General features: G+C 44.0%; 3 protein-coding genes across 11 annotated transcripts in view; 1 reads left to right on the top strand and 2 right to left on the bottom strand.

Annotated features, from left to right (window-relative positions):
* The window catches only part of SLC12A1 (solute carrier family 12 member 1), a 54,016-nt gene extending 47,213 nt beyond the window's left edge, over positions 1-6,803 (bottom strand). For both annotated transcript variants that reach the window (XM_037395256.1, XM_037395257.1), the window contains exons 1-2: positions 4,932-6,803; positions 711-1,308 (exon numbers count right to left, since the gene is read on the bottom strand). In XM_037395256.1, the coding sequence (XP_037251153.1) occupies positions 711-1,121 (411 nt within the window). In that variant the 5' untranslated portion in view covers positions 1,122-1,308; positions 4,932-6,803. The remainder of the gene's footprint in view (positions 1-710; positions 1,309-4,931) is intronic.
* Positions 6,804-6,913: 110 nt separating this feature from the next.
* CTXN2 (cortexin 2) lies at positions 6,914-13,313 on the bottom strand. Of its 3 annotated transcripts, none has more exons than XM_037395266.1 (2): positions 12,568-13,313; positions 6,914-7,956 (listed from the first exon to the last, which is right to left on the bottom strand). In XM_037395266.1, exon 2 carries the CDS (start codon positions 7,900-7,902, stop codon positions 7,654-7,656), a length of 249 nt encoding a protein of 82 aa, XP_037251163.1. In that variant the 5' UTR covers positions 7,903-7,956; positions 12,568-13,313; the 3' UTR covers positions 6,914-7,653. The 3 variants fall into 3 exon arrangements, with proteins under 3 accessions (XP_037251163.1, XP_037251164.1, XP_037251165.1); XM_037395267.1 differs by lacking the exon at positions 12,568-13,313 and adding an exon at positions 11,287-12,420; XM_037395268.1 differs by lacking the exon at positions 12,568-13,313 and adding an exon at positions 9,734-10,011.
* Positions 10,150-23,860, top strand: part of MYEF2 (myelin expression factor 2) — a 33,630-nt gene continuing 19,919 nt past the window's right edge. For 2 of the 6 annotated variants that reach the window (XM_037395260.1, XM_037395259.1), the window contains exon 1: positions 22,102-22,423. In XM_037395260.1, coding sequence (XP_037251157.1) covers positions 22,194-22,423 — 230 coding nt within the window. In that variant the 5' untranslated portion in view covers positions 22,102-22,193. Of the gene's footprint in view, positions 10,235-22,101; positions 22,424-22,719; positions 22,828-23,860 lie in introns of those variants that run through there. The other 4 variants (XM_037395261.1, XM_037395258.1, XR_005105403.1 and 1 more) reach the window with 4 other exon arrangements.

A 23,860-nucleotide genomic window follows, 5' to 3' on the forward strand; every position in this document is an offset into this window, starting at 1 on the left:
TATTATTCCTCCATAAATGTTTTCTATGTAGTCATTCGAGAAACTTTTCAGATTCTCTCCAAATTCATTGGTATAATGAGCATGAAGGCCCAAATTCATTCATTAAATCAGCACCTGAAATCTGTTGTCTGCTCTCTGTCTTCTGAACAAACACTTTCAACCTCAACACCCTTGTTCTGAATTCTTTCTGCTGTTTGAGTGGTTTGTTACAGCAATAAACAGGTTGTGCTTTGGGTTTCTGATCAGTTGAAATTGCATTTATTGCACTAATGTTTTTTATGATACTTATATATAAATGAATACGACTGAGGAATCTGTGAAACTTAGTTGTGCATTGACATTAAATCCAAGTTTACAAGAAGTGTGAATTGTGTAGCTTGGTTAAATTATGAATTGATATTCATCATCTGCTGTCCTAAATGTTAAGTGAAACAGAAGAGATTCAGTAGTTCTGTACTTTTAGACAAGATTAAGCTATGTTTTCCCACTAATCAAGTACATTACTATCACCATTTAATAAAAACCTTTGCTTTGAGCAGAGTACAGGGCAGAAAACATACTGCAGCTATGAAAGGAAATATGGTAAGTGATTACTTGTATTTTTTCTCTTGGCTAAGGTCCATGAATTTAAGGACTTTCTTATATTAATAAACAGAATTAACAGCCTGGAAATGGAATAGAGAAAATTTGTATCTTGCCTTTCCACTTACCTTTGCCAGTTGTTCATGAATTTCTAATAAGCTTGGTCTGCTGAGCTTATTCCCACTGATGCTGCCAGTGTTTCTATAATAATCAATTTTGGGAACTGGGTCCACTGTGTTATGGCCAAAAGTTTGAAGATAATACATTTTAGTGTGAGTATCATAGGGATGTGAACTAGCTTCTGTTTTCTCTCCATTTTGAAGAAAATTGTCATATAATTCTCTTTTTCCTGGTCTGTAACTGATTCTCAGTCTGTTATGTGCTTCATCAGTAAAAGATGTTTCTTCATAATGTGGTGGGTCAGAGCCCACATCCTCTTGGGATGTTTCATTGTTGTCGTGGCTTTCATTAATTATGTTAACTTGAAACCGATTTGCATTTGGATCCAAGAATACATTTGGCGAATTATTCATCGACATCTTCAGGGATGCTATAGACTTAAGTCACTGATCCGTTTACTCTTCTGTGGCTGCAGCTAGTTAGTTGCAACTACAGCAAAGGGTTTAGTGCTGTTGCATATGAAATCTTTGCTTTTTGAGTAACAAAGTTCTGAGAAATTTTTCTTTAAAACTCTAAGCAATCTTCCTAATGTTGTCTGTGGTGTTTCTGCCATAAAAAAAAAAAAAAAAAATTAATTAACTTGCAGTTAGAAAAATTTTCCGCCATAAAGATCCCCTCTGCCTCCTCATCAAATATCCATGAGACTGTCATCCTATGACTTGTTGAGTAAAAAAATAGTTGAGTAAAAGACTGAGTTTGTGGGGATGTGTCCATCTGTGATGGGTGCACTCAACTCCTTAACCAAACTAGTGGTAGTGCGGTACAAGCTCCAAAGGAGGTAAAGGCCTAAGCTGTAAGTGGGCCAATTCCTTTAGTTTCAATCTGTTCTCTGAAAACCCACAAAGGAGCAGAGTGACACAGTGAGCATCGATGCATATGAGCTTGGAACACCGATCATGCGATTAACACATGAATAGTGGTTGGCTTTTCCAAGACCCATTTATCAAGGAACAAAGAAAGTTGTGGGTACAAGGAGTCTCACACATACCTTTTCCACTGCCTGTAACTAGACTACAAGCCAACCACTTTATTCCATAAATATGACAGCCTAAGTAAGCCTTCTCTGAGCTCTCGTGGCTAAGCAGCCTGGCTGTGTGGCGGTGATCTTCCCCTGCGCTGGGACACCTCGCAAGGATGCTCCTCAGGCAGAGTGACCTTTTGCCATTTGGTAAGCAACCAATATCATGCATAACCTTGTCGTATGGTAACTTTGATTTTGCCTTGGTAACTTTGATTTGTGCTTTGGTAGTTTTGAATCATTGTTCAAGTGATTGTGCTGTACAGTAATAGATTGAACCTTGCCATCAAACTTTGTTAAGTAGCACTTTTACAGCATCATATTAAAACCATTTTTGCTAATGCCTTTGATGATGATTCTTTAAATTATCTAAATCACCCATTTACGACAAATTGCTGTATGTGGCAGGATCCTAAATCAGAATTTGCAACAAATTGATGTAGTCAGCAGGATCCTACATCAGGATTCACGACACCATCTATATAAAATGGGGTTTGGATCAGATTCTAAGTACCTAAAATTGATTTCAAATATAGTATTTCTTTTAATAATGCCATGTTTAATTGAAGACAGTGAAAATGTAGTCAGTAAAAGGGATGTGACACAGGATCCCATGAAGATCATTTGCTGTTTGTTCCACTTAAGTATTATGATATCACTTATATTTTTCTCATAGTCTAGAATTAAATTTGCATGAAAAACTTGAATCAAATACATTTTTAAAAATTAACTAAAAAAGCTAGGCTTTAAGTTTTCAGTAGTTCCAGGATGGCAACAATTTATGAGCAAGCAATTAAGATATAGCAAATCGTTCATTTTTAATGTAGGTAAAACTAAGGTAATGTGAAGGAATAAATAGGCAACTGAAACAGATCCAAGAATAGCATTGGGTTTCCTAAATTATAATGGAGGAAATAAATGACTATGGTAAAGCAGCAATTACTGGGAAATATTAACAGTAGTCCTAGGCATTGGAAGAGTCATAGAATTTTGCACCCGATTTTACATTTGTACACTCAAAACACCCTTTAAGATGATTTGAAATAAATTGTAGCAAGTCATAGAATCACACGGGTTGGAAGGGGCCTTGGGAACTTATCTAGCCCAACCTCTCACTCAAAGCAGAGGGAACATTGAATGTAAATCAGGTTACATAGGGCTTTTACCAGACAGGGCTTGACATCCTCCAAGGACAGACTTCACTGTCAGCCTATTCTAATACTTAATTGTCTTCAAAGTAGGTTTTTTTTCCTGTGTATCTAGTTGGAACCTTCTGTGTGTCGTTCTGTGACCATCATCTCTCCCTGTCCTGCTGTGCATGCCAGTAGAGAGATCAGCTCTACCTTGTCAGTAACCTCCCTGTAAGTATTAGGGGAGCTGCTTAGGCTCCCCTAATGCCTTTTCTTCTGGTTAAACAAGCCCCATTTCCGTATAGGGCAGATGCTGCTACCCATGCCCACCTCGGTGGCCCTCCCTCAGGCACACCAAAGTTTATCCACATCTTTCTGACATGGGCAGGTGCGGGGTGCAGGACACAAACTGTGTTCCAGGTGCGGTCTGATAGTGCTGAATAGAATGGTCATTTTGGCTGATCTGCTGGCTGTATCCTGTTAGCACAGCCCAGGACACTGTTCACCTCCACTGGTCCCAGGGCATGGTGCTGACTCCTCTCTAGCCTGCTGCTCACCAGATCCTTTCGAGGAGATTTGCACTCTGCCAGGGAGGCCCCAGGCTGTGTTGTGCAGGGTTTTAGGCTGTCCAAGCTACAGAGTTTGCATTTGTCTTTGTTGAATGTCATGAGATTCCTGTTGGCCTGTTCCTCCAGCCTGTCTAGGCCGCTCGGAGTGGCAGCCCACGGAGAGGTGAACATACAATAGCCAAGCAATCTGCTTCCCACCTTTACTTTCCCACACAGACCACCTCAAAAAAACAAACAAGCAAACAAAAAGTCAAAGAGCAAAAAGGGTACTTATATTTAAGGCCTTTAGTGGGTTAGGTACCTCTGCAGCAACTTACAGGTTGGCCTGGATGGCCCTGAAATGAGCTATTGAAGCGATGGCAATCCATATGTCTTCGAGACATGTGTCTGAGGAGATAAGGGAGTGCGGTTGTATAGACCTGTATTCAGTAGGAGTGCAGGTCTGTTCAAACTAACTAAAACAGAGCATATTTAGACATTGAAACTCTGCCAGTGTATGTAAAAGCAGAAAGTTTTAGAAGCAAAGTATATCTATATAAAGGAATATATAGAAATCTGGGTAAATAAGCCCATTAGAGGCATTTTTTTAAAGTTTTGTGCTTTCACAAGAGGTTGGACTAGATGACCCCCAGAGATTTTTTTTTCCAATTTATATTGCTCAGTGATTTTGTGAAATGCATTTGGCCCTTTGGCACTGAAATGTAAAGTACCACATCAATATTTATACCTTAGCATTGTAAATTTTCCCTCAAATCACATATCAAAATTATAATTTGAAGAGCTGATAATCAAATGTCCTCCATCTTCACTATGAGATATAGCTAAAGCGTATTTTCTCACTTCTTCCATCAGCTATAGAAAATATTCTGCTGTCACATCTCTGCTATGATACCACTTTATAACCCTTCCCTATTTATCATGGTTTTCTCGCTTAATGTTTTGTAAGCCTCACAGCCATGTGTTACATTTATTTAGTTTATTTTACTTCTGCTGGGTTTGGCTGGTCAATATTGTTATTACTACTACTACACATTTCTGACCATAGATAGTATTGTGCTTCCTTCAGCGTTTTAAAGTTGTAAGGAAGTGTTTAAAGTGTTTAATCTTCAAGCATGAAGGAGCAAAACCAAATCTTTTGTCATTAAGGTCAGCGAGATGAGATTTGTTTCATCTCCATGACTAAAGGAAGTCCTGATTCTTTGATGACAATGAGACTTTTGCTACCAAGTAAAATGATTCTGTAATTTCACAGTCTTTTTTTCCATAATATTACTAATCTGTTAGGAAAAGAAAAGTCTCTTACCTTTCTGCTGTTCTTGAAAATAATACTTTGATTTTCACAGTGTATTTCCAGACGTCTCTCAACTGCTATTTGCCATTAGTTTTGTGTTTAGTATTCTAGCACTATGCATAAATAATCAAGTTTACCTTATTCAGGAAAATTTAACTTACCTTCAGTCCTGTGGTTTTAGGGAAGGAAGACAGTTGCTTCTTGTATTTGTGCATGTAGTGTGTCCCTCTCTTTGAGGCATTGCAGACTCTGCCTTATTGGCCAGTTTTTTCTCCTGCTTAATATACTGAATAGACCATCCAATCCCTCTCTTTCAAAACATTTCTAGATGGTGATTTAGAGAGGCATTCTAGCTTGTTAACTATTAACCAGCAAATGTACCTATCCATTACAACTACTGTGTTTATGGTATTGCAAAATTTCTAAGGGGGCCTGAAAATACTTTTGTTATCTCCGTTTCCCTCCCAGCTATGCCTGATTCTGTGCACAGATCATGATCTCTCCATTTTTCAGTTCTGCATATATGGTTAACAGAGGTAACAGGAGGGCAGGCTTCTGCTAAGCACATTTTATGCAGAAGATTCCAGTGGATTCAGTGGGATCAATCATTGGTGGGTCCCCTTGTCTAACAGTCATTTTTGAACCATTTGCTCCTAACCCCATTTAAAGTTTTACTCTATATTTAAGGAAAACCTTTGAAAAATTCTATTCTGTGTATCCTTTCTGGGAAAGCTGACTCCCTTGTCTTTTGGGGGTGCAGAGCAGGGTGGGCAGGAAATGATGGAGCTTTGTAATCATAAAGGAATTTGACAATTGCTTCCAGCAATAGATTGGGTCAAGAACAAAAGTAGTAAGACAGTATCAAGGTTCTTTGGGTTTGTTTGCTGTGTTTGCTTGTAGTTTAGAGATAACGGAACTATATTTAACCTAGATAACTGAAGTACCTTCAGCACTCTAACCTGACAGCACAGAGCTCAGCTGTGCTGATTAGGTGCACATAAAAAGAATGGCAGTGTCAGGTCTCTGCAGGGGATGATCCTGTCCAGCAGTAACAGATGATACAAATCAGTGTACTGATATCTACCTTTGATTTTGTGGTTAAATTAACTAGGATAAATGCAATATACTGAATCTCTGAGGGTCTGGCATTTTTTCTTACGCAGAATCTGAAGCAGTGTAAAAGCTCTTACACTCACAAAATTGTTTATGTTTTATAACTCAAATGGACCAGCGTAGATTAGTGTTGACTGTTCCTCTCTTATATTCTTCAGACAGGAGATTCATGTCCTCCTCTGTACAATCAAGTATTTCATGTTCCAAATGGCACTTGAGGGCTGCTGTTCCACTGGCTGCCTCAGCTTATTATATAGGGCAAAATTTTTCAGAATACATGCAAAAGAAACCAGCTGCTGTAACTGATCTCCTTGTCTTTGCTCCTTGTTGCAAACAGAGCTGTTTAGCAAAAGTGACAGTGCTTAAAATTCTAATGCCAACCTTCCTAAAAACTGAATTGAATTTCTGTCAAGTACTGTCACACTTGCTAAACAGCTGGGTATATGAGGGTGACCTTGAATACCCAGATTTGAGTTTCTGCTTTCACTGTTCTTCTGCCTTGATAGGAATTCCCGTGACCAATTCTTCAGTTTGACAGTCCAGATCATACACAGGGCACAAACAGAAGAGCCAGCTGCGGAAAGGGGCTGGAGAGTACAGAGATCTCCAGCTGGCTCTGGACCCCTGTCCCTTTTGAGGGCAGGGTAGAAATGGGTATGTAGCATGACCGCCTCTGCTTTGGCCTTGCCAAGCTGGTGCAGTTACTGCTGGAAGCTGTTAACCAGACAGTTTAAGTTCCAATTTAAACTGAATCATCTTCCATAATGAATTGGAGTAAAAAATTGGCATGCCTTGGCCAATTCAGCTAGACTGTAAGATTGGTTACTTAACATTCACTTTTTCTCTTTCACCTAAAATTTTTAATGATATGGGAGACACTGGTGGACTGGGACTGTGGTGGTGCTTCAGACTGGAGTTCTGACCAGGTAATATATTTTGTATTGTTGAATGTCTGTAGAATCAAAAATTTCCTTAATGATGTTTGTTTTCCTTCTACTAATTCTGCTTCACTTTCTGTTGCTGTAGAGGAGGAGAAGGGAGACCTATCAAAAAAATACTCTCATATGAGCTATGCACTGTTTGCAGAGGACCACATCAAGTTTCACACAAGAGAAGCAACGTACACTCTCCTTATAAACAGTTAGTAGTATAGCACCTACTTTTCTTGGAAGGTGAGAGGTGAGTTAGCAATTGATGTGATCTTCAGTTTTCCTGTTAGTTCCTTAGTATTGGTTCCTCTCATCACAGCAGCATGGACATGCACCTCTTGGAGGCACCTCCTCTGAGACACAGCCATTTGTTGCTTTCCACTTTTGTATTCTCAGTATACAAGCATAGTCTCCGTGCTTCAAAAACTTGTGTCAGATGAGGAGGGGAGGAAGTTACCACTTACGCATTCACCATTCATGAGCACGTCTTTTGTTCTTCACCTTTTCTCTCCAGCCTGTCACCAGACACAGTAGAAATGAGATCCTCCTCTAAAAAGGCAGATACCACCTGATTCCTAAAATATGTTTTTGCAATGATAAGTTTCTAGTGAGTTGTTTATTTCAGTATTTCTTTGCTATTAACCCTTTCTTATCTACCATTCCACTATTCCTCAAATGTAAGCAACATGAAGTGCCTTTGGAGTTTGCAACAAATATTTATTTAACAAAATGGATGCCACCAACATATCTCCAAAATGCAGGTATGTATAACAAATGTGACAACAGTTGGTTTCCAAAATGAAATCAACATCAAATTTAAGGCAGGATATTCTGTGAGTTTTCATGCAAGAGCATATTCAAATGTTCCTTTATCCAACCCCTCAACTTCATCTTCCCACGTAGAAGAGGGCATACTACTGTAGGGGTCTAGCAAGATTTTGAAGCATCTGATAATTAGAAGTCCCAAGAAAACACACAAAATCCCCACAAAAGCAAAGCCAGTTTTTTGCTCTAAAGTCAGAGGAAAGGCAGACATTTCATTGACACTCATGCTGGCTGAAGTGTTGCTGCAGTAATTACTGCTCATCATTGGGCATCACATCCTGGTGACTCTGCGGGATTTTCACCTCTATTGCTTCTTTGCCTGCATAGAAAAGCAGAATCAGTTTGGTTAGGTCTCAATGGGATGTGTATCTCTGAGCTGTAGCGTATGAACATTTGGAAATGAAATCCAGCTTGGATTTTAGTAGTGTCCTGTTGTTTTTCCCCATTTAAATTAATGTGATAAAATTACAACTTTTAGCCTCTATATACCATCCACTTATGGCCTCTGTTATGAGACAGCAAGCTCAGGATATTCTGGCTCCCTGTCTCCTCAAAACACAGCAATTTCAGCACGTAGCTGTTGCAAAGAGTGTTTTGTCAGACTGGGCACAGCCCTACAGATTCTGATTTGGCAATACTCACCAAACAGCTTTACACCTCAGTCCTTAAACCTGTTAAATTTGCATTGACCTTGAAGGGAATTTCAGCCAAATAATGTGGATTTTGCTCGTGTAATTTAGCTTATAAATAAATCCATCCAACTTGTAAAATAAAACACTGTGTGTGCAATTTTAGTGAAATCTTGGGCTCCATTTTCAGAAAAATGCTGTGTGCATTTTGAGCTTGTAAGAAAGCGAGCATATTGGTAAAATTGCCCCTTCGCCTTCCTCTTTACATATCCACTCTTCTCTATGAGGAAAGATTGGTGGGAGAAGAAATAACAGCAGTAAATTCCCTTCTCCTAAATCTTGCTCTCGTTGCCGCCTTCTCTTGGTCTTCCCCATTGAATACATAGATATTCTGCCATTTTTACAGGCATAGTAAACACCAGGTCTGAACATGCTCCTCGTGGAGCTCAGGGAACTGACCCCAGTGTGTGTCCTATGGAGGCAGGATGCTTGAGCATCTCCACCCCACCATTGCCACCAGTAGAGCTCTGTGTGTTTCTAGCCAGGAGTGACTTATTTTTAAGGAGACCTTCTGCATAGCTTTTAGTTAGGGGTGGGAATCGTTTTGCTTTATTTTAGGTTTTCCATCAGATATTGAAATCACATTTTTCTTCTGTCTCTATAGACAGCAGGAGAATTGGAAAGACTGGGACATCAGAAGTGCCAAAGGACAAAGGCATTTTCATTCAAAGGTTGGAGCCAGAGGGTTTCTGGCTGTTGTTAGCACCTATTTAACTATCTGCGCCTCAGGGGAAAACTCTTTTCGTTAACAATTCAACCATCTTTCCCCCCAGGGAATTCCCAGTATCCATTTATTTCTTGGCAGAGTAATTAGGCCACTCAGAGCTCTGTGCTGCCATGGCTACACTGCTTCAGGTACCTGCGCTGCTAGCCAGTGTAGAGGGAGAGCCAGTTCCTCTACTCTGTACTGCAGTCATGGCTGAAAGTAGCCGTATCCTGAGTCAGCCTACAATTAATAAAAACAGAAGTAAAAATAAGAGTTGGTATTCCTCAGGCGACAGAAATGGACAGAACTTTTATTTTATTTGGTGTCTCCTTTCTCACTTCAGAATTTTGGGATTTTGAATATTATCCCAAAGAATGAAATTTTAAAACAAAGATTAAAAGGGCAAGGCACAAGTCTTTTTCTTTTTGTAGTAACCCTCTATATAGTAGGTATGAAATAATATGGTTTCCTATGACAGTCTTTACAGATTTGTCAGATTATAAGAACCAAGATTCTGTTTATTCTATAGAGCTGTGTATAAGATCCTTCCTTGTTTTGAATGATACTCTGCTCTTTGGGTCATGCTGTTTTAATTCCTGTTAAGCTGGAGAAAAGATCCAGATATAGCCTATGGGAATTAGAAGTAATGTCAACAACAATAAGTATTTATTTTCTGAAAATATATCATAGGTAAAGCCCACCTGCTGTACAGATTTTCATTGGGCATACTTCCAATTTTTCTATTGTTTGACCTTCCGTAGGAAAAAAAATCACAGAAAGTTCAATATCACAAATTTACATCACAAATCAGTTGATTTGAACAAGAGCCAGTCAAAGAAAAAAATTACCCTTCCGAAGTCCTAGGAGACTGGGTTATAAAAATCAAATGAAACGCTTATATGGGAAATTACATGTAGACCCTACCTGGGAAAGCCAGACCCAAAAAAACCAATTGCTATCTTGAAAGACATGGAGAGAATCTTAGGGATAAGACTGCCCATGGAGAACCCTGCATTTGAGCTGAGCCCATAGGTGACATTTCTTCACCATAGTCACGTTCCAAGAATATGACTTCCAATCTTACTGATTTTGCAGGTTACACACTGGAATTAGTGGGGTTCATTTGTACATTATATGCTTGTCGGGAGACGTTATGGGACAGATCTCTGTGCAAAGCTTGACGGATGCTGAAACATGGAGTGGTAAGAAATGGATATCTTAGTCTTATATGGCAAGAGTTTGGCTGAAACAGCTGCATGAGAAAACAGTGGGCATTTTGCTTGGGGTGGGAATTGGTCCTGGGAAACTCTAATATCTAGCTTTGTGTTCTCTTCCTTGTCCTGAATTTCAGAAATTGTAATTGAAGCCTTAAAGTTCACAGAACATTTTGCTCTAATTATGTATCCCCAAAACTGTTGTACCAAGACTGACCTTGAGCGCCTTTTGGTTGTTTTCACATTTTTGTGCTGCATACAGGTTAGATGTTCTCTCCCAGTTAGTCAGATACCCTTTCATTTGCTGCAGTGTATGTATCAAGTTGTGAGTCAGAAGACTCTGAATACTAACTAACATGGCCTGGATCCAAAAATCCTTGAAGATAACCTTTAGGGCAGTATGATGGTGACAGGCATTATATCAGTTAGAATCTGCAGAGTCATTTTGTAAGGGCTGGCCTCAGACTGATCTATCTTGACTTTTTTTATAGGTCAGGACTTTACTCATCCTTTGATTCACTGCCTATATAAAAACACTGGCATAAAAAAAGGCTCCTTAACATCCTGCTGTGAAATAAAAGGCCATTGGAGGCTCTTGTGAGGCCAGAAGAAACTATCAGAGTCCTAGAGAAAACAGGAATGTGGAAAATGGCTTAGCATGTAAACCCCTGTATGAGCTAAGGGCGCTGCCTGCACCTATGGAGGGTGGAGGAGCACCATGGGCACTAAGTATTGTGAGGCAGCTGGAAGAAAGACGTTGAATTTTTTTTCTAGCAGCATCACCAGCCCAGCTCTGCCAGTGTTTGGTGTGGACCAAAGTTCTCAGCTCTTCAGTGGTTTGGGCATCACTTTTTTGAGACCTAGCCTTCACCCTCATGTTTTCAGAGATACTGAGAAGAAAGTAGCCAGTTAAGTGTTAAATAAAAACTTGCTCAATAATCTTCCTTGAATTTTGGGGTTCAGTCCTTCCCTCACAGAACTCCTTATAAATTTATTTATTTATTAATTCATTGTAATGGCTCAGTACCGGAAATTAGTACCTTTAATGTCTGCTCAAGCTAGGAGCATTCATCCTCTTGGCACGATTAAGCCTCAGGTGCCTGAAAACTCACTTCATAAACGGTAGCGTGTAACAAAATGGACCAAATCAGTTGCCATCTGTTCTCCCCTTGGATGTCTGCAGCCCAGCTGCTGGTTCATGGATCTGGTCATTCTGAAGGTACTTCAAATAGCTTCCGTCCAGGGCTTGCATTTGAGTGACAGCAAACCTGACTTGAAAAGGTGTTGGTGTGGTTAGGGACACAAACAGGCATCCTCTGGGACTTTCAGAAGCAACTTATTTGCACTTAACTATCTGCTCAAGGAAACCGAACTGTATTCCAGTAATGGTATTACAGGAATTTGGCTTAGGAGGTGGTAGGGTGAAAGGATTAGCAATGGAGAAGACCTAATGAAATAGAAATCAGCATGAATTTGGAATTCTCAGAAGGGTCTGAGCTATGTGAGTTAACAACACATGGTCAGAAATGCTGCAGAAACAGCTCTGTGACCACACAGCCAACCTGTCACGGTGGTGTGCACATTGCATGCCTGTATTCTCTAAACTGCTGGGGAGAAAACCGTCCGTCAGAGCAAGGTTTCTAAGCCAGCATCCAGGGAGGTGTAAGGTAGGAAGGCCAGGGCATGGCTGCCCAGCCAAGGCAGCCACGGCTGACTGTTCTGCCAGGGGAGCAGAGCCCACCACAACAGGCAGTGGTTTTGCAGTGCCGTAACTCAGGGTGCAGGTGACACTTTCTGACATAACTGGCATTCCCCTGCAAAGCAGCAGCAGCCGGGCAGTGCCACTTCCACAATTCAGATAAGCAATGAATTGCAGAAATGAGATTTTATTTTTAGGAAATACACAAGCCTGGAGTCTCCACTGGACAAGAGCTCCCGTGCTGTGAATTCGTATATGCGGTCTGTTATTTGTGTAATCTATATAGGGAGGCAGGAACACAAGCCGCTCGCTAGCATCACCCTTAACTTGCGAGCGCGGGGCACGGTGCCCGCTTCCCCGGGGATGGGGCTGCGAGAGGCAGCACCTGCAGCGCAATTGTTGCTGCGGGGCCGCACGCACCGCCTCCGCCTGCCGCGGCCCCTGCGGCGCAGCTCCGCGCCCTCACCCCCCGCAGCCCCCGGCCGCCGCCCCCCACACCCCCCACCCCCACCCCACCCCCACCCCCGCTGCCCCTGGCCCGCAGGGAGGTGCGGGCCGGGCCGGGCGGTGCCGCAAGGGCAGCGCCGCCCCCCGCCCCCGCCGCCCGCGCCGCGCTACGCACCCTTCTCCTGCGCGGCCGCGCTGCCCATGGTGGCGGAGCGCGGGGCGTTGCGCGGCTCCGGGCCCCGGGAACGGGGGCGGCTCGCCCGAGCTCCCCTCGCCGCCCGGCGCTGCCACCCCGCCGGGAGATGCTCGAGCCGCCCTAATTAAAAAATTAAACACGGCCGCTGCTGCCGCCGCCCCCGCCTCCTCCCCGCCCGCCCCCTTCCATCGCCGTTCAGCCGCGCTCCCCTCCAGCCCCGCTCCGCACGGATTAAACCGGGGAGCGAGCGTGGAAACTTCCTGCAAAACGCTACGTGCCGCGCATCGGTAAGGGCCAGCCCGGGACGCTGCGGGAGCAGCCCCCCGCCCCCCAGCCGGGCCGCAGGGCGGGTGGTCGTCGCCGTGCCGGGGGCCGGGCTGCCGCCCCCCAAGCCCCCGGAGCCCTCGCCGCCGGTGCGCAGCGGGACCTGTGGAGCCGCGCTGGGGAAGCGGCGCCGTTTGCTCGCCCCCGCGCAGGGCGAGCGGGGCTGTGCGCGCAGTCGGCCAGCTCTGTTGCCCGGGCTGCACCGGCGGGGCGAGCGGTCGCCCGTGGCCTTGGTGCTAACGGCGAGTAAAGCCTATAACATGCGGTGACGTATGGCTGGGAGCCAGGGCCGGTGCACAAGCCCGTAGCCTTTATAGCCCTCCTTTAGCTGCTGCTGGGCGTGTACCTGAGAGGCTTCCATTTGCCACGACAGCAGGTGTTGAAGGTGGATAAGGCAAGAGGAATTCTTTTCCCAAAGCTGGACCTGGTATTGCACTAATAAACAGCAAATATGTTTTAAATGATAGCGATGCTTTATTTGTACGCCACCCTGCAGGGATGCACATGGGGAGAAGAACAGGACTGGCTCATAGTGCTGCACATCACGGGAGTTTTGAGGCTACCGTAGAGCTACTAGTAGAAAATAATTTTAAACCTCCACGTGTTCTTTGCTATATACAATAGCACTACAATAGGTCAAACCTTTTCCTTCCTAATACGAGCCGGGAAAAGGGGTTTGCATCGCTTGCCCTTCTAATGCCTAATTCTTCTGCTGTGTCTGCAGCGGGCTTCTAGGCACTGGGTAGTCTCAAAAAAATGCTTTCTCCTGCTAGTAGAACTAATGGTAAATTGATGGTTAACTAGGCACTTGCTGATGGTCATTAGTTTGATCTTCTAACGTTGCATCATCAGTCATGTGGTAAGCAATGTCTGTTGCTGAAATTAAGTCAAGCTAATTTTTGAAGTGCCTCTCATATTTAAAAGATCCATGAAGAGTTTATAAATAGATTGTTTTAAATAGTGTAAGATTGTGCTTTCAGAATATGTATATAAGGAGCCTCTTCTGCTCCTAAGGAGCTCCAGTTTTCTTTTTTAGCTCTGTCCCTGGCTGACTTGGGGCCCGATGAAGGTCTCTTGCTAGAGGAAAGCAACTATGGTTTGGGATTTGGGGATTAGCAAGTACACAAGGGCTCAGAATTTCATGGTACTCCCTCAGCCTAGCACAACTGTTTTGGGAGAATGACGTTAGTCCAGGCTTTTCCAGTAATTGCTGAGCATTGCTGTACATGGAGAACGTTACTCTAAGTAGGGTTTGGGAGTAGCCAGGACCACTATGTCTGCTCTGGCTGGGTATGAGGGGCAATAATGACAGGAGAAATACATAACCTCTGAGTGGGTGCGTCTTGCCCCTTCTGTCAGATTTTGGGCACAGATGCTGGGTCTTTCACTACCATCTTTCCTCAAAAAGGTTTACTTGTGGGATCTTCCTCCCTGCTGATATATTATCCTTTTTTCTTGTTATTCTTGTAGAATGAATGTTAGTTTTTAACTATGAAGCAATTACCCGTCTTGTACTGTGGCGTGGTAGAGGTTGCTGAAATAATGTGATTATTTCTAGGAATCTGACACTTATGTCCTATTTTAAAGATTTTACTGTGGTTTATGTGTGGGAGATGCACTTTTCATGGAAATGAAACTGGAAAGAAACTGGCAGCCAGCGAGAGGGAATGAATCTCCTTCTTCAGACTCCCAGTTGCAGCAGAAAAATAACACTGTTTCTGTTCAAGATGTTATATTTTAAAATGGAAAAGTGATGGAATGACATAATCTTTTCCTGTGTTTCATTGCTTTTTCGCTTGAAAGTCACTAGTTTTGCTTTTGCACAGTAACCGTGATTTTTTTGTAAGGCAACTGTGATAGCAGTGTATGTGTCCATTCTGGATACATGGTAAAGTGGTACATTCACCACTCTTCACTTTCTGTTTCTTTCTCAGGCTCCATCTTTGTATTCAACAGAACAACAACTATTACTTCCATCTCACTTCAATCATATTTGCTGTTGATTTGATCCTTATTTCAGGGAGTGTTGTGTTTCTTCAAAGGAGAGTCCTTGTAGCAATAGAGATCTTATAATCATCTAGTAATTTGGTGTGTTGACCTTCCAAATTCAACTGATCTAATTTAAGATTGGGCGAGGCACTTAAAGCCAAGTGGGTGCCGGTGAGGGAAAGGCAACAGGGAACTCTTAGCTAGTTAATACTTTTTCATGTTTAGGGATCATTTGAGTGGTGTAAGTGTCAAGAAAATGTAACTATTTTGAGGGATAACTAACTCCATTGTAAGTTGCTTTTCAGTTTAGCTTTGAACAGCTCTTTGAGTGTTCCTTCATAAGCAAACAATCTCTCCCTTCAGTTGCTAGAAATTTAAAATGGGATGATGAAGGCAGAGTCAGAGAAGAATATTGTGCACGGGAGAAACAGGTCAAGTTCAAACTCCCCTCCTAAGCAAATTTAAGCAAGTTCATGAGAATATGCATCATCAGAAGGCAACAGTATATGGGGGAGGTAACAGCAGTAATAGCGGGGCACAGTAAAAGAGGGAGGATTATGTATTAAGTATTGATCAGAGTTGCAAGTGGAAATTGTTTTATGTAATTTAATTCAGGGTATTTAACATTTTAAAAAGGAAAAGAACCCTCTGTTCTGCCATGTGTTTTACTGTAGCCTTAAAAGATCTGAATCTCTATTTGTGCTTGTCCAAAGGTTATGCTTTTACTAGGTACTGACTTCACCAGTGGTTTAAATGTGTGATCTACAGCCCTGGGTGTACTCCTCTGGTGACTGCCAGGAATGAGGCAGAAAAACAAGTTCTACAAAGCAGTCTCCCCATGTTAAATATCTGAACAGGCCCGCTCTTCAAGTAGGAGAAGCCTAGGGACTCAGAAACTGAAGAAGGTTGGAAATCACGGCTTTTAAGTCCAGCAGGCATCATCAGCCTTAGTGCTGGGCAAGGTGGAAGAATGCATGCGTACAGTGCAAACCAACAGTGCCACCTGGTGTGAGTGGGACAGGAGAGTTGGTCCATGAGGAGGGCAAATGTCCCCAAGTGTGTCCTCAGCTCCTCCACCTTAGGGTTGGGGCAAGCCCCTGGCCAACAGGGAGCGGGCAGAGGGCTTCTGAGGCCTTGGAAGGGATGGGGTCTCTTTAGACCTGTAGGAAGTAGGCGTTTACTGCCTCACCCTGCAAGGGGGAGATGGTAGGTGTGTTAGGGGCACTCTGTCATTAGGGACCACGTGTTGTGGAAGGAAGGACCAAAATGCAAGCAAGTTGCTCAGTTGTTTGGGTTGTTTTTTTTTTATAACTTTAGCAGCTAGAGTAGTGATTTGGGGGAAGAGGGTGATGTGAATTGTTTCAATGTAGGACCAGTAAAAGTGCTACCGAAAGTCTGGTGTTGTGCAGCCTTTTGGGGTGAAAATGTGGTTAAGTTTTAGGCTCTTAAGCTGTGGTCAAGGGTTGCATAACACACACAAAAAATATTGATGAGAATTAGGGAGATTTAAGCTTTCAGCAGGGGAAAAAAGAGGTTAGATCCCTGCAGGTCAAGTAGAGCAGGTCTCCCGTGTGACCAATCCCATATTGTGGCTATAGGATGCCGCAGAGTTTTCCTGGTTATAAAAATACAACATGCAGAACAAAAGCCTCAACACCCAGTTTCATTGGTGTAGCAGGCATCTGTACAGTCTTCTACTGGGGGTGTGTGTGTGTGTGTATCTGAGCCAGCTAGTGCTGTTGAAGACTTATGTGGGATGAGGGAGGGAAAACAAGACAGAGAAGGCAAACTGGAAAGGTGTCGAAAGGACATGGAATTGACGGAAGAAGCAATCAGACTGCAGCTGCAGGTGTGAAGGTCTGTGCACTAGGTGGGCTCTGGCTGCGAAATGGCTGTGCATTGCTGCAGTGAGTCTGGAAGATACCTGCTGGCAGACAGGCTGTTGAATTTGGTATTTACCCTTTTGAAGTGTAAAATGTTTTGTTTTCCGAATTTAAAAAAAAAACAACAACATATTTCTCAGACTGGAATGATAATGTTTAATTGCAAAGAGAGTGTTTGGGGAAGATAATACTTGCTTTACTTCAGGTCCATTATAACTATGCAAAAGAGAGTGTCAGTTGCACAGTAGGGTTAATTTTTTTAAGCACCAAGTAAAGCAGCGTAGGTTGGGTGCAGCCTTAGGCAACGCAGCCTGGTTTGGAAATACTTGTAGCTATGCAAAAAGTAATCTTTACATGAGCTACAGAAGTCAAATGATCTAGAAAGCAAATCCATGGTTAAAGTAACCCTTCTCCAGCTGTACTTGGGGCTTTCAGAAGAAAGGACATGGTCTAGAAAATACTAATCACGTTTAGGTGCCATAGCAAACAAAATAAGAAAAAAATACGTGCAAGACATTCACCATGCAGGCATTGTGTAAATGAGAGCAATGTTTGAATGCAAAAAGTCATATGCAAAAAAAGTCAATGGATTTAAAACGGTATGAGGCTCAGAAGTCCCATTCTCTCAAGTTCCACACAGACAGACTTTCAGGAAGATACAAGGTTTCACAAGACCCACCTGATGAAGGTGTTGATGAACTGCTTTTGATCATGACTTAACTGGAAACAAAGATAACAACAATAATGAGATAAACCAAAGACCAATTAAAATGATCCTTTCTAAAAGGATGGTGATACATATTTGGTCATTAGCAAATTGAGAGTGATGACTTGTCAGTGATGACTTAAGATTTGAATTACTGGTGAATTACTGTGTTGAAAAGAATGCTGATACTTAGAACACATGTAGTTATTTTAGCTCTGTAACTACTATTTGTGCAAGAGACCTCCAAGAGTAGTTCCTTTACAGATGCTTATATTTACATATATATGCAAGAGCACTAATAATATTCCATAATCCTAAACTCCCTGTGTAAATAGTGCTGTCAACTCTCTGCTTGTCAAGAATATACAGCCATAATGCCATAGACCCTACCCACAACAGAGAAACACTATTTACATTAGGAGGAATTTGTTAGGACAGCAGATCAAGAACACTTTTAACAGTTTTGTACTACATAAGGAGTCCCCTTGTGACATGAACATTTGTCAGAGGCTGCATCAGTCTCCTGTAAGGACATGAACAGAGGTAGAAGAGATGTTGGAAGCCCATTTATTAGAAGATAATTTTAAATTTTTCTCAGGAGGGATTGGTAGTGTGTAACAAAGGAGAGTTTCTCAGCACAAATACAAGCATAGAAAGATACTGCTTTTTGTTTTTTTCACTTACTATGCCAAGTAGGTTTTTTAATGTTTATTTTTGTTTTATACACAGAAATTTTCCTAGGGAAAAACTTGAACTTCTTTCAACACAGTTTTGTAGACTAAAGAAATCCCACATTTTAATCCCAGTTTACCCCTGTCAGCTCCCTAACAGCTCTTTGTGGTGGTGTTCTCCTGTTGTCTGTAAAATGCGAGTCCGTTCCTGATGTGCAATGAACCGATCTTGCACACCGAGATGAGATGCTGTTTTGTTACAGAGTTGTGCAAGTCTGGACGCTAGCAAACAGAGCTGGTATACTGCAGTACAAGTTACAAACTTTATATACAAAATCTTATCGCACTTTCCCTACCCAGAGGGCAGGTCCATGTAGATTATTTGCTATACATTTGCATATCCATTACCCGACTTCCCTTACTACTACACATGCTCTCTGAGGAAAGGTCTTTCAGTGGGCCTGGGTGTTTCTCTTAGGGCTTGTGATTTTTAGTGTTATAATGAGGATAGTTCTCTTCTAGGGCAAGGCTGAAGACCACAAGTTAACTAACCAGTTTAACATAAACAAGGTATTGAAGTATACATGGCTTGCATCATGAAGATAGGATATTCTTTGTTTTGTCTCTCTCAGAGCTGACTCCCTTGATTAGGAGTCCCTTCATTCATCTTTCCTGGCAACTCTAGAGGGTCAGCTTGACCTAAACTCTGTGCCATATAGTTAAGCACTAAATGAGAGTTCAAGAATCCAGGAGTTTTAGACGACACTCCCATTTTTATTATTGTTCTTTGGAGAACAGAAATTATGTGTGAGACTTCTAGAAAAGGATGTAAGACTCCGATAGAATCCTGAAAGAGGCAACCGAGGTAAACAGAACGCTGTAAATAGGAGCCGCAGTGTGAGGGGGCTAGGGCAAAGCCAGTTGCACAACTCCAGGCTTTAGGCTAAACTATGCTCCTATGCAACTCCAGTACAAAACATCTCTACATTTACAGATGTGTATCACTGTATGAATTGTACAGTTATCAGTATTTATTACAAAACACATTGAGTGACAAGTAATTTTACTGGTAATTTTACTGGTACAAAACTGTGTGTATGCTAGGCTGTGATGGGTTGACCTTGGCCGGACAGCAAGTGCCCACCACCATGCTGCTCTATTGCTCCCCTCCTCAGCAGGACAGGGATGGGAAAAGACCCTCCTGGGTCAAGATAAAGGCAGTTTAATAAAGCAAAAGCAAAGGCCATGTGTGGAAGCAAAGGAAAACAAAAGATGTTATTCTCTACTTCCCATCAGCAGGCAATGTCTGGCCACTTTCTGGGAAGCAGGGTTTCAGCACATGTAGTGGTTGCTTTGGAAGACAAATGTTGTAAATAACAAGTGCTCCCTCTTCCTCCTCCTTTCTCTTAGCTTTTATGTCTGAGCAGACGTCATGTGGTATGGAATACCCCTTTGGTCAGCGTGGGTCAGCTGTCCTGGCTGTGTCCCCTCCCAAGATCCTGTCCACCCCCAGCCTATTTGGGGGTGGGTGGGTGGTGGTGGTGTGACACTGGAGAGATGCTGCGGGAGGTCCATTCAGCAGCAGCCAACACGCTGGTGTGCTATCACCACCCTTCTAGCTACCAATACAAAGCACAGGGCTATGAGGGCTGCTGTGAGGAAAATTAGCACCATCACAGCCAGACCCAATATGTGGGCCAAAAAGGCAAACAAACTTGAGGAGGTAGCACTTGAAATAGCCAGTGGATTATTCAGAACAAGTAGGCAAGCTGTGTGTAAGAAAGCCAATAATTCTTCCTGTTACTAGCGTCCACCAGCCCATGGGTGTAGGAATTCAGTATCAGCTGCTTGGTGCCATAATATTGGGTTAGAGAGTATAGGATTCCAACACTTGAGCTGCTCTGTGCAAAGCACAATCAGAGGTGTGATAACAGAGTTTATCATACCTGAATGTATGAATTACCCCCTTTCCTCCTGTAGAAGTGAGAGCTGTAAAACATAATGACACCAATTTCAAGTAAACATTAACTATTTCAGTGATGATTATTATCACAAATACCAAGTTATTTATCTAATTATGGTTAATGTGTGAATAGAATTACACCTCTTACCAGACCTCTAGACATGCCTTTCTAGCTTCACCTGGGATGTAGGTTAATAGGTTATTAGGTTGTTTCATAGTATCTTTGAGCTTTCTCCAAAATCTCAGGTGTTACCAACAACTGGTATGACAGTCATGAGGACACACAGACAAAGAGAGTCCCAGCAGCTCCTAAGAAGTTTACTTCCAAAATCCACAGTTGTCCAGGTCAGTGATTCCCAACCATCTCTTGTCAGAAACACACTCCAATAGAGGTGTGGGTCCTTCTTACTGCTTAACTTTTCTTAACCTTCATTTATGGTTTTCTTAAAAGAAGTGCATGGATTCCTGTGGGTCAGCAACCAGAAGCCACTGACCCAAATTTACTGCAGAGGACTGAATGGTTTTCCTTATATCAGAAGGAGTACAAATACAAAGAAATACTTTGGTACTTGTGGTTAGTGAAGTGATTAAACTCTGTCCAAATGATAGAAATTCTTTTCTTCTTTTAAAAAATGCTTACAACTTATTTTTCCCCCCAAGTGACAGAGAGAAATTGGAATTGAAGAATCTAAGGGAAGCTCAGGGGACTATGTCACAGATTCTACCTCGTAAGTAAATGAACATCTTCTGGGATGAGTGACAGAGAATGCAAGCTGTTTAGCAGTGTGTACGTGGCATGGACCTATGTACTTTTGAAATTTTATAGCAGAATTACAACTATTCATATTTAATTGTTATTTCTATTTAAGAATAAGACAAATATCCATCTAGAAGCTTCCAGTGCTCTAACTATAATTGAACTTGCAGCTTAACTTGCCCGGTAGCTCTGTATGTTTATAAATAATGAGACATCTGCAGTTGGAGGAGAATTTAGGTGCAAGCTGATAGCTTTTTAGCCAATACTAGCAGAGTGTCCCAGCACCCCATAGCAGGCTAGGTAGAAGGGTTGGGCCTATATTTGGTCTGCGAGCTGTGCCAAAACACAGGGTTGAAGGGTGATTTGGATCCACAGAATTCAAGTCTTCATTTCCTCATGAATGTGGGGATCTTCTTAGTGCTGGAAGTACCAAAATATTTGGAAAAAAAGGCCATACAACATCATATAGGCAGCAGGAGGATGTAGCTTGTGACTAGACTGATTTTTGAAGGAACAAGGAAACTATAAACGTAGGGAAAAGGCAAGGCAAATGTCATTTTAAAAGATCATGGCTTTGATTCATTGGGTATTCCTAGCATAAAATTTGAGTAATTAAAAGTTACAGTCTGTTTTGTGAAGCAGAGAGAAATCGGTGACAGCGGTGACTGGCTTTAGGATCAGTCAGCACCACGCTCCCCAGTGAAGTGAAGGGTGAAGCCGCTATTTGCTGGGGTGGACAGTGCTACTGGAAACGAGAAGGCGAAGCGCTGAGCTTGTGCCATGGCGTATTTGTCGTTAGCACCCTCCGCTTTGCAGACCCCCCAGCCTCACCGACCTGGCTGCGGTGAGGGGCCTGCGCTGGCGTCCCGGGGCTGTCCCCTGCAGGTGCGCGGGGCGGGGGCCACCGGTCGCCGCGGGGGTGGCGGGGCCGGCAGCCGGGGGACTGCGCACGGCGGGGGCGGCCGGCCCGGGCGGGGAGCACAGGCCTGAGCCTCGGGCAGAGCTGCCCGCCGGTGGGCTGCGGCACTGGAAGCGCGGCCGGGCTCGGGCCCGGCGAGCCCCCAGGCGAGCGGCGGGCCGCGCTGTGCCGCTCCTGCGGGAAGGCCGCTCCGCCGCGGCAGCGGGCCGGCCGTGGGCCCTGCAGCCCACCGAGCGTCGCCATGGCAACGCATAAAGCCGCCTCGCGCGCCCCCTCCCCGCCCGCCGCAAGCCCCGTTCTCGCGAGACTTGGGCCGGCCCGGCGCGGCGAGGCCGAGGCGCTCCGGGCCTCTTTTCAAACCCAGCGGTAGCGGGGCCGCGGCCCGGCGACGAAATGGCGGAGAACGACAAGCCGGAGGCTGCGGCCGCCGCGCCGCAGTGCGGAGTGGAGGAGGCCGCCCCCGCCAACCCGCCGCCGCCGCCGCCACAACAACAGCAGCAGCAGCAACAGCCGCCGCCGCAACAACAGCCGCTACAACAGCCGCCACAGGATCAGGAGGCGGCGGCAGCAGCGACAGCGGCAGCAGCCGAGAGCGGCGGGGGCAGCGCTAATGGCGTCAAAATGTGTGTGCGGGGCCGGGGGGCGGTGCGGGGGCGCGGGGGGCGCGGGGGGCCCGCCTAGGCCGCGGTGGGGGAAGGCGGCCGGCCCTCTCCTCCCTCACGCCCCGCCGGGCTCCTCCCCCGCCGGGGGACGGGGCGGCCGCGGCCTGAGCGCGGAGCCGCCGCGGGGGGTGGCGGGGGAGACAGCCCCGGCCTCGGGCAGCTCCCGGCGGGCGCACGGAGCGGGCCGTGGCCCGGCCGCGGGGGAAGGCGGACGTTCTCGGTGGAGTGGCGGCCGCTGAGGGCAGGGCGGCTGCGGGCGGGGGGCCCGGGCTGAGGGGCGCTGCTCAGGCCGCCTCGCAGGGCGCGGGGCCGGTGTGGCCTACGCCGCGGCTGGCCGGGGTGACGGTGCCGCTGCTTACCGTCGGGTATGTTTTGTAAAGCCGTTGGACTAATCGCGGGAACGGTGAGGCAGCGCTGTAGTGAGCGACTCTTTAAAATCAAGCAAAAAGCCTGCATATGTGTGCAAACTTTTCTTCTGAATTGTAGCATTATCCTACGTGGAATGTGCAGACTGTGCCTTACCTAGCAGGTCTGAGAGGAACGTAGGGAAGGGGAGCAAGAAATACCAGCTCTAGAACAACACTGCAAATAACTTTTTTCTGTGTTTGGTCGTTCTTGATGTCAGGCTTCAAGGGTTATCGCTCTTCACACAGACTAGGTTTTGGCCTTGTAGCACTGGAATTTCAATATTGCTTCCAATGTCGTTTCAGACTTAGAGGAAAAATACACTTATGGTAGACTTACTGTTGCAGTACATCAAAGCTGCTGAGATCTGTGAAGTTTTGACTAAGCAGCCCCCGTCCGGTGCTGTTGTGTTTAAAGAAAAAAAACAAAACTAAAAAATGCACATGAGATCAAGTTCAGTATAAAGGTGGAGGAATAAAGGCGTACTTCCTGCCTTTACTTGACTTGCTGTGAAATTCAAATAGCTTACAATTTATAAATTTCACATTACCATGAAACAGCAATTTATTTTTCTTTCCCTGAGCCTGGCCCTCAGCTTCCAAACTATGCAAATTATAATTGAGTTTTCGCAGGGAGATTGCAACCCTTTTGCACCTTTGAGGCATATAACTTTTTATTGCCTTTTGGGGTTGCTACTGTTAAAATAATGACTTAATTTCGCTGTATCCCTTCTACTGTCAGTGATTTTGTTCTTTTCCCTCCAAAACCAACCACAAGCAAATGAAAAATCCCAGTCATTCTGGGTGGTAGACATTACAGCTTGAAGTTTGAAAATAATGCAGAGTTCTTGGTAACAGTTACAAATCTTATTCTTTCATATGTAGTTTCCAGTCTTCCCCAAAACATATGTACAACGGATTTAGCTGTCAGTGTGTAGGTGAAATATAATATTTTTAAAAAAGTATTTCAGTAACCATGTTTGCTTAGCACTCA

Source organism: Falco rusticolus, chromosome 7, assembly GCF_015220075.1.
Source record: "Falco rusticolus isolate bFalRus1 chromosome 7, bFalRus1.pri, whole genome shotgun sequence".
In the NCBI taxonomy this organism is placed as follows: domain Eukaryota; kingdom Metazoa; phylum Chordata; class Aves; order Falconiformes; family Falconidae; genus Falco; species Falco rusticolus.

Bases quoted from the DNA above. Each gene is read 5' to 3' on its own strand.
- CTXN2 (XM_037395266.1), bottom strand. From the start codon at position 7,902: ATGATGAGCAGTAATTACTGCAGCAACACTTCAGCCAGCATGAGTGTC.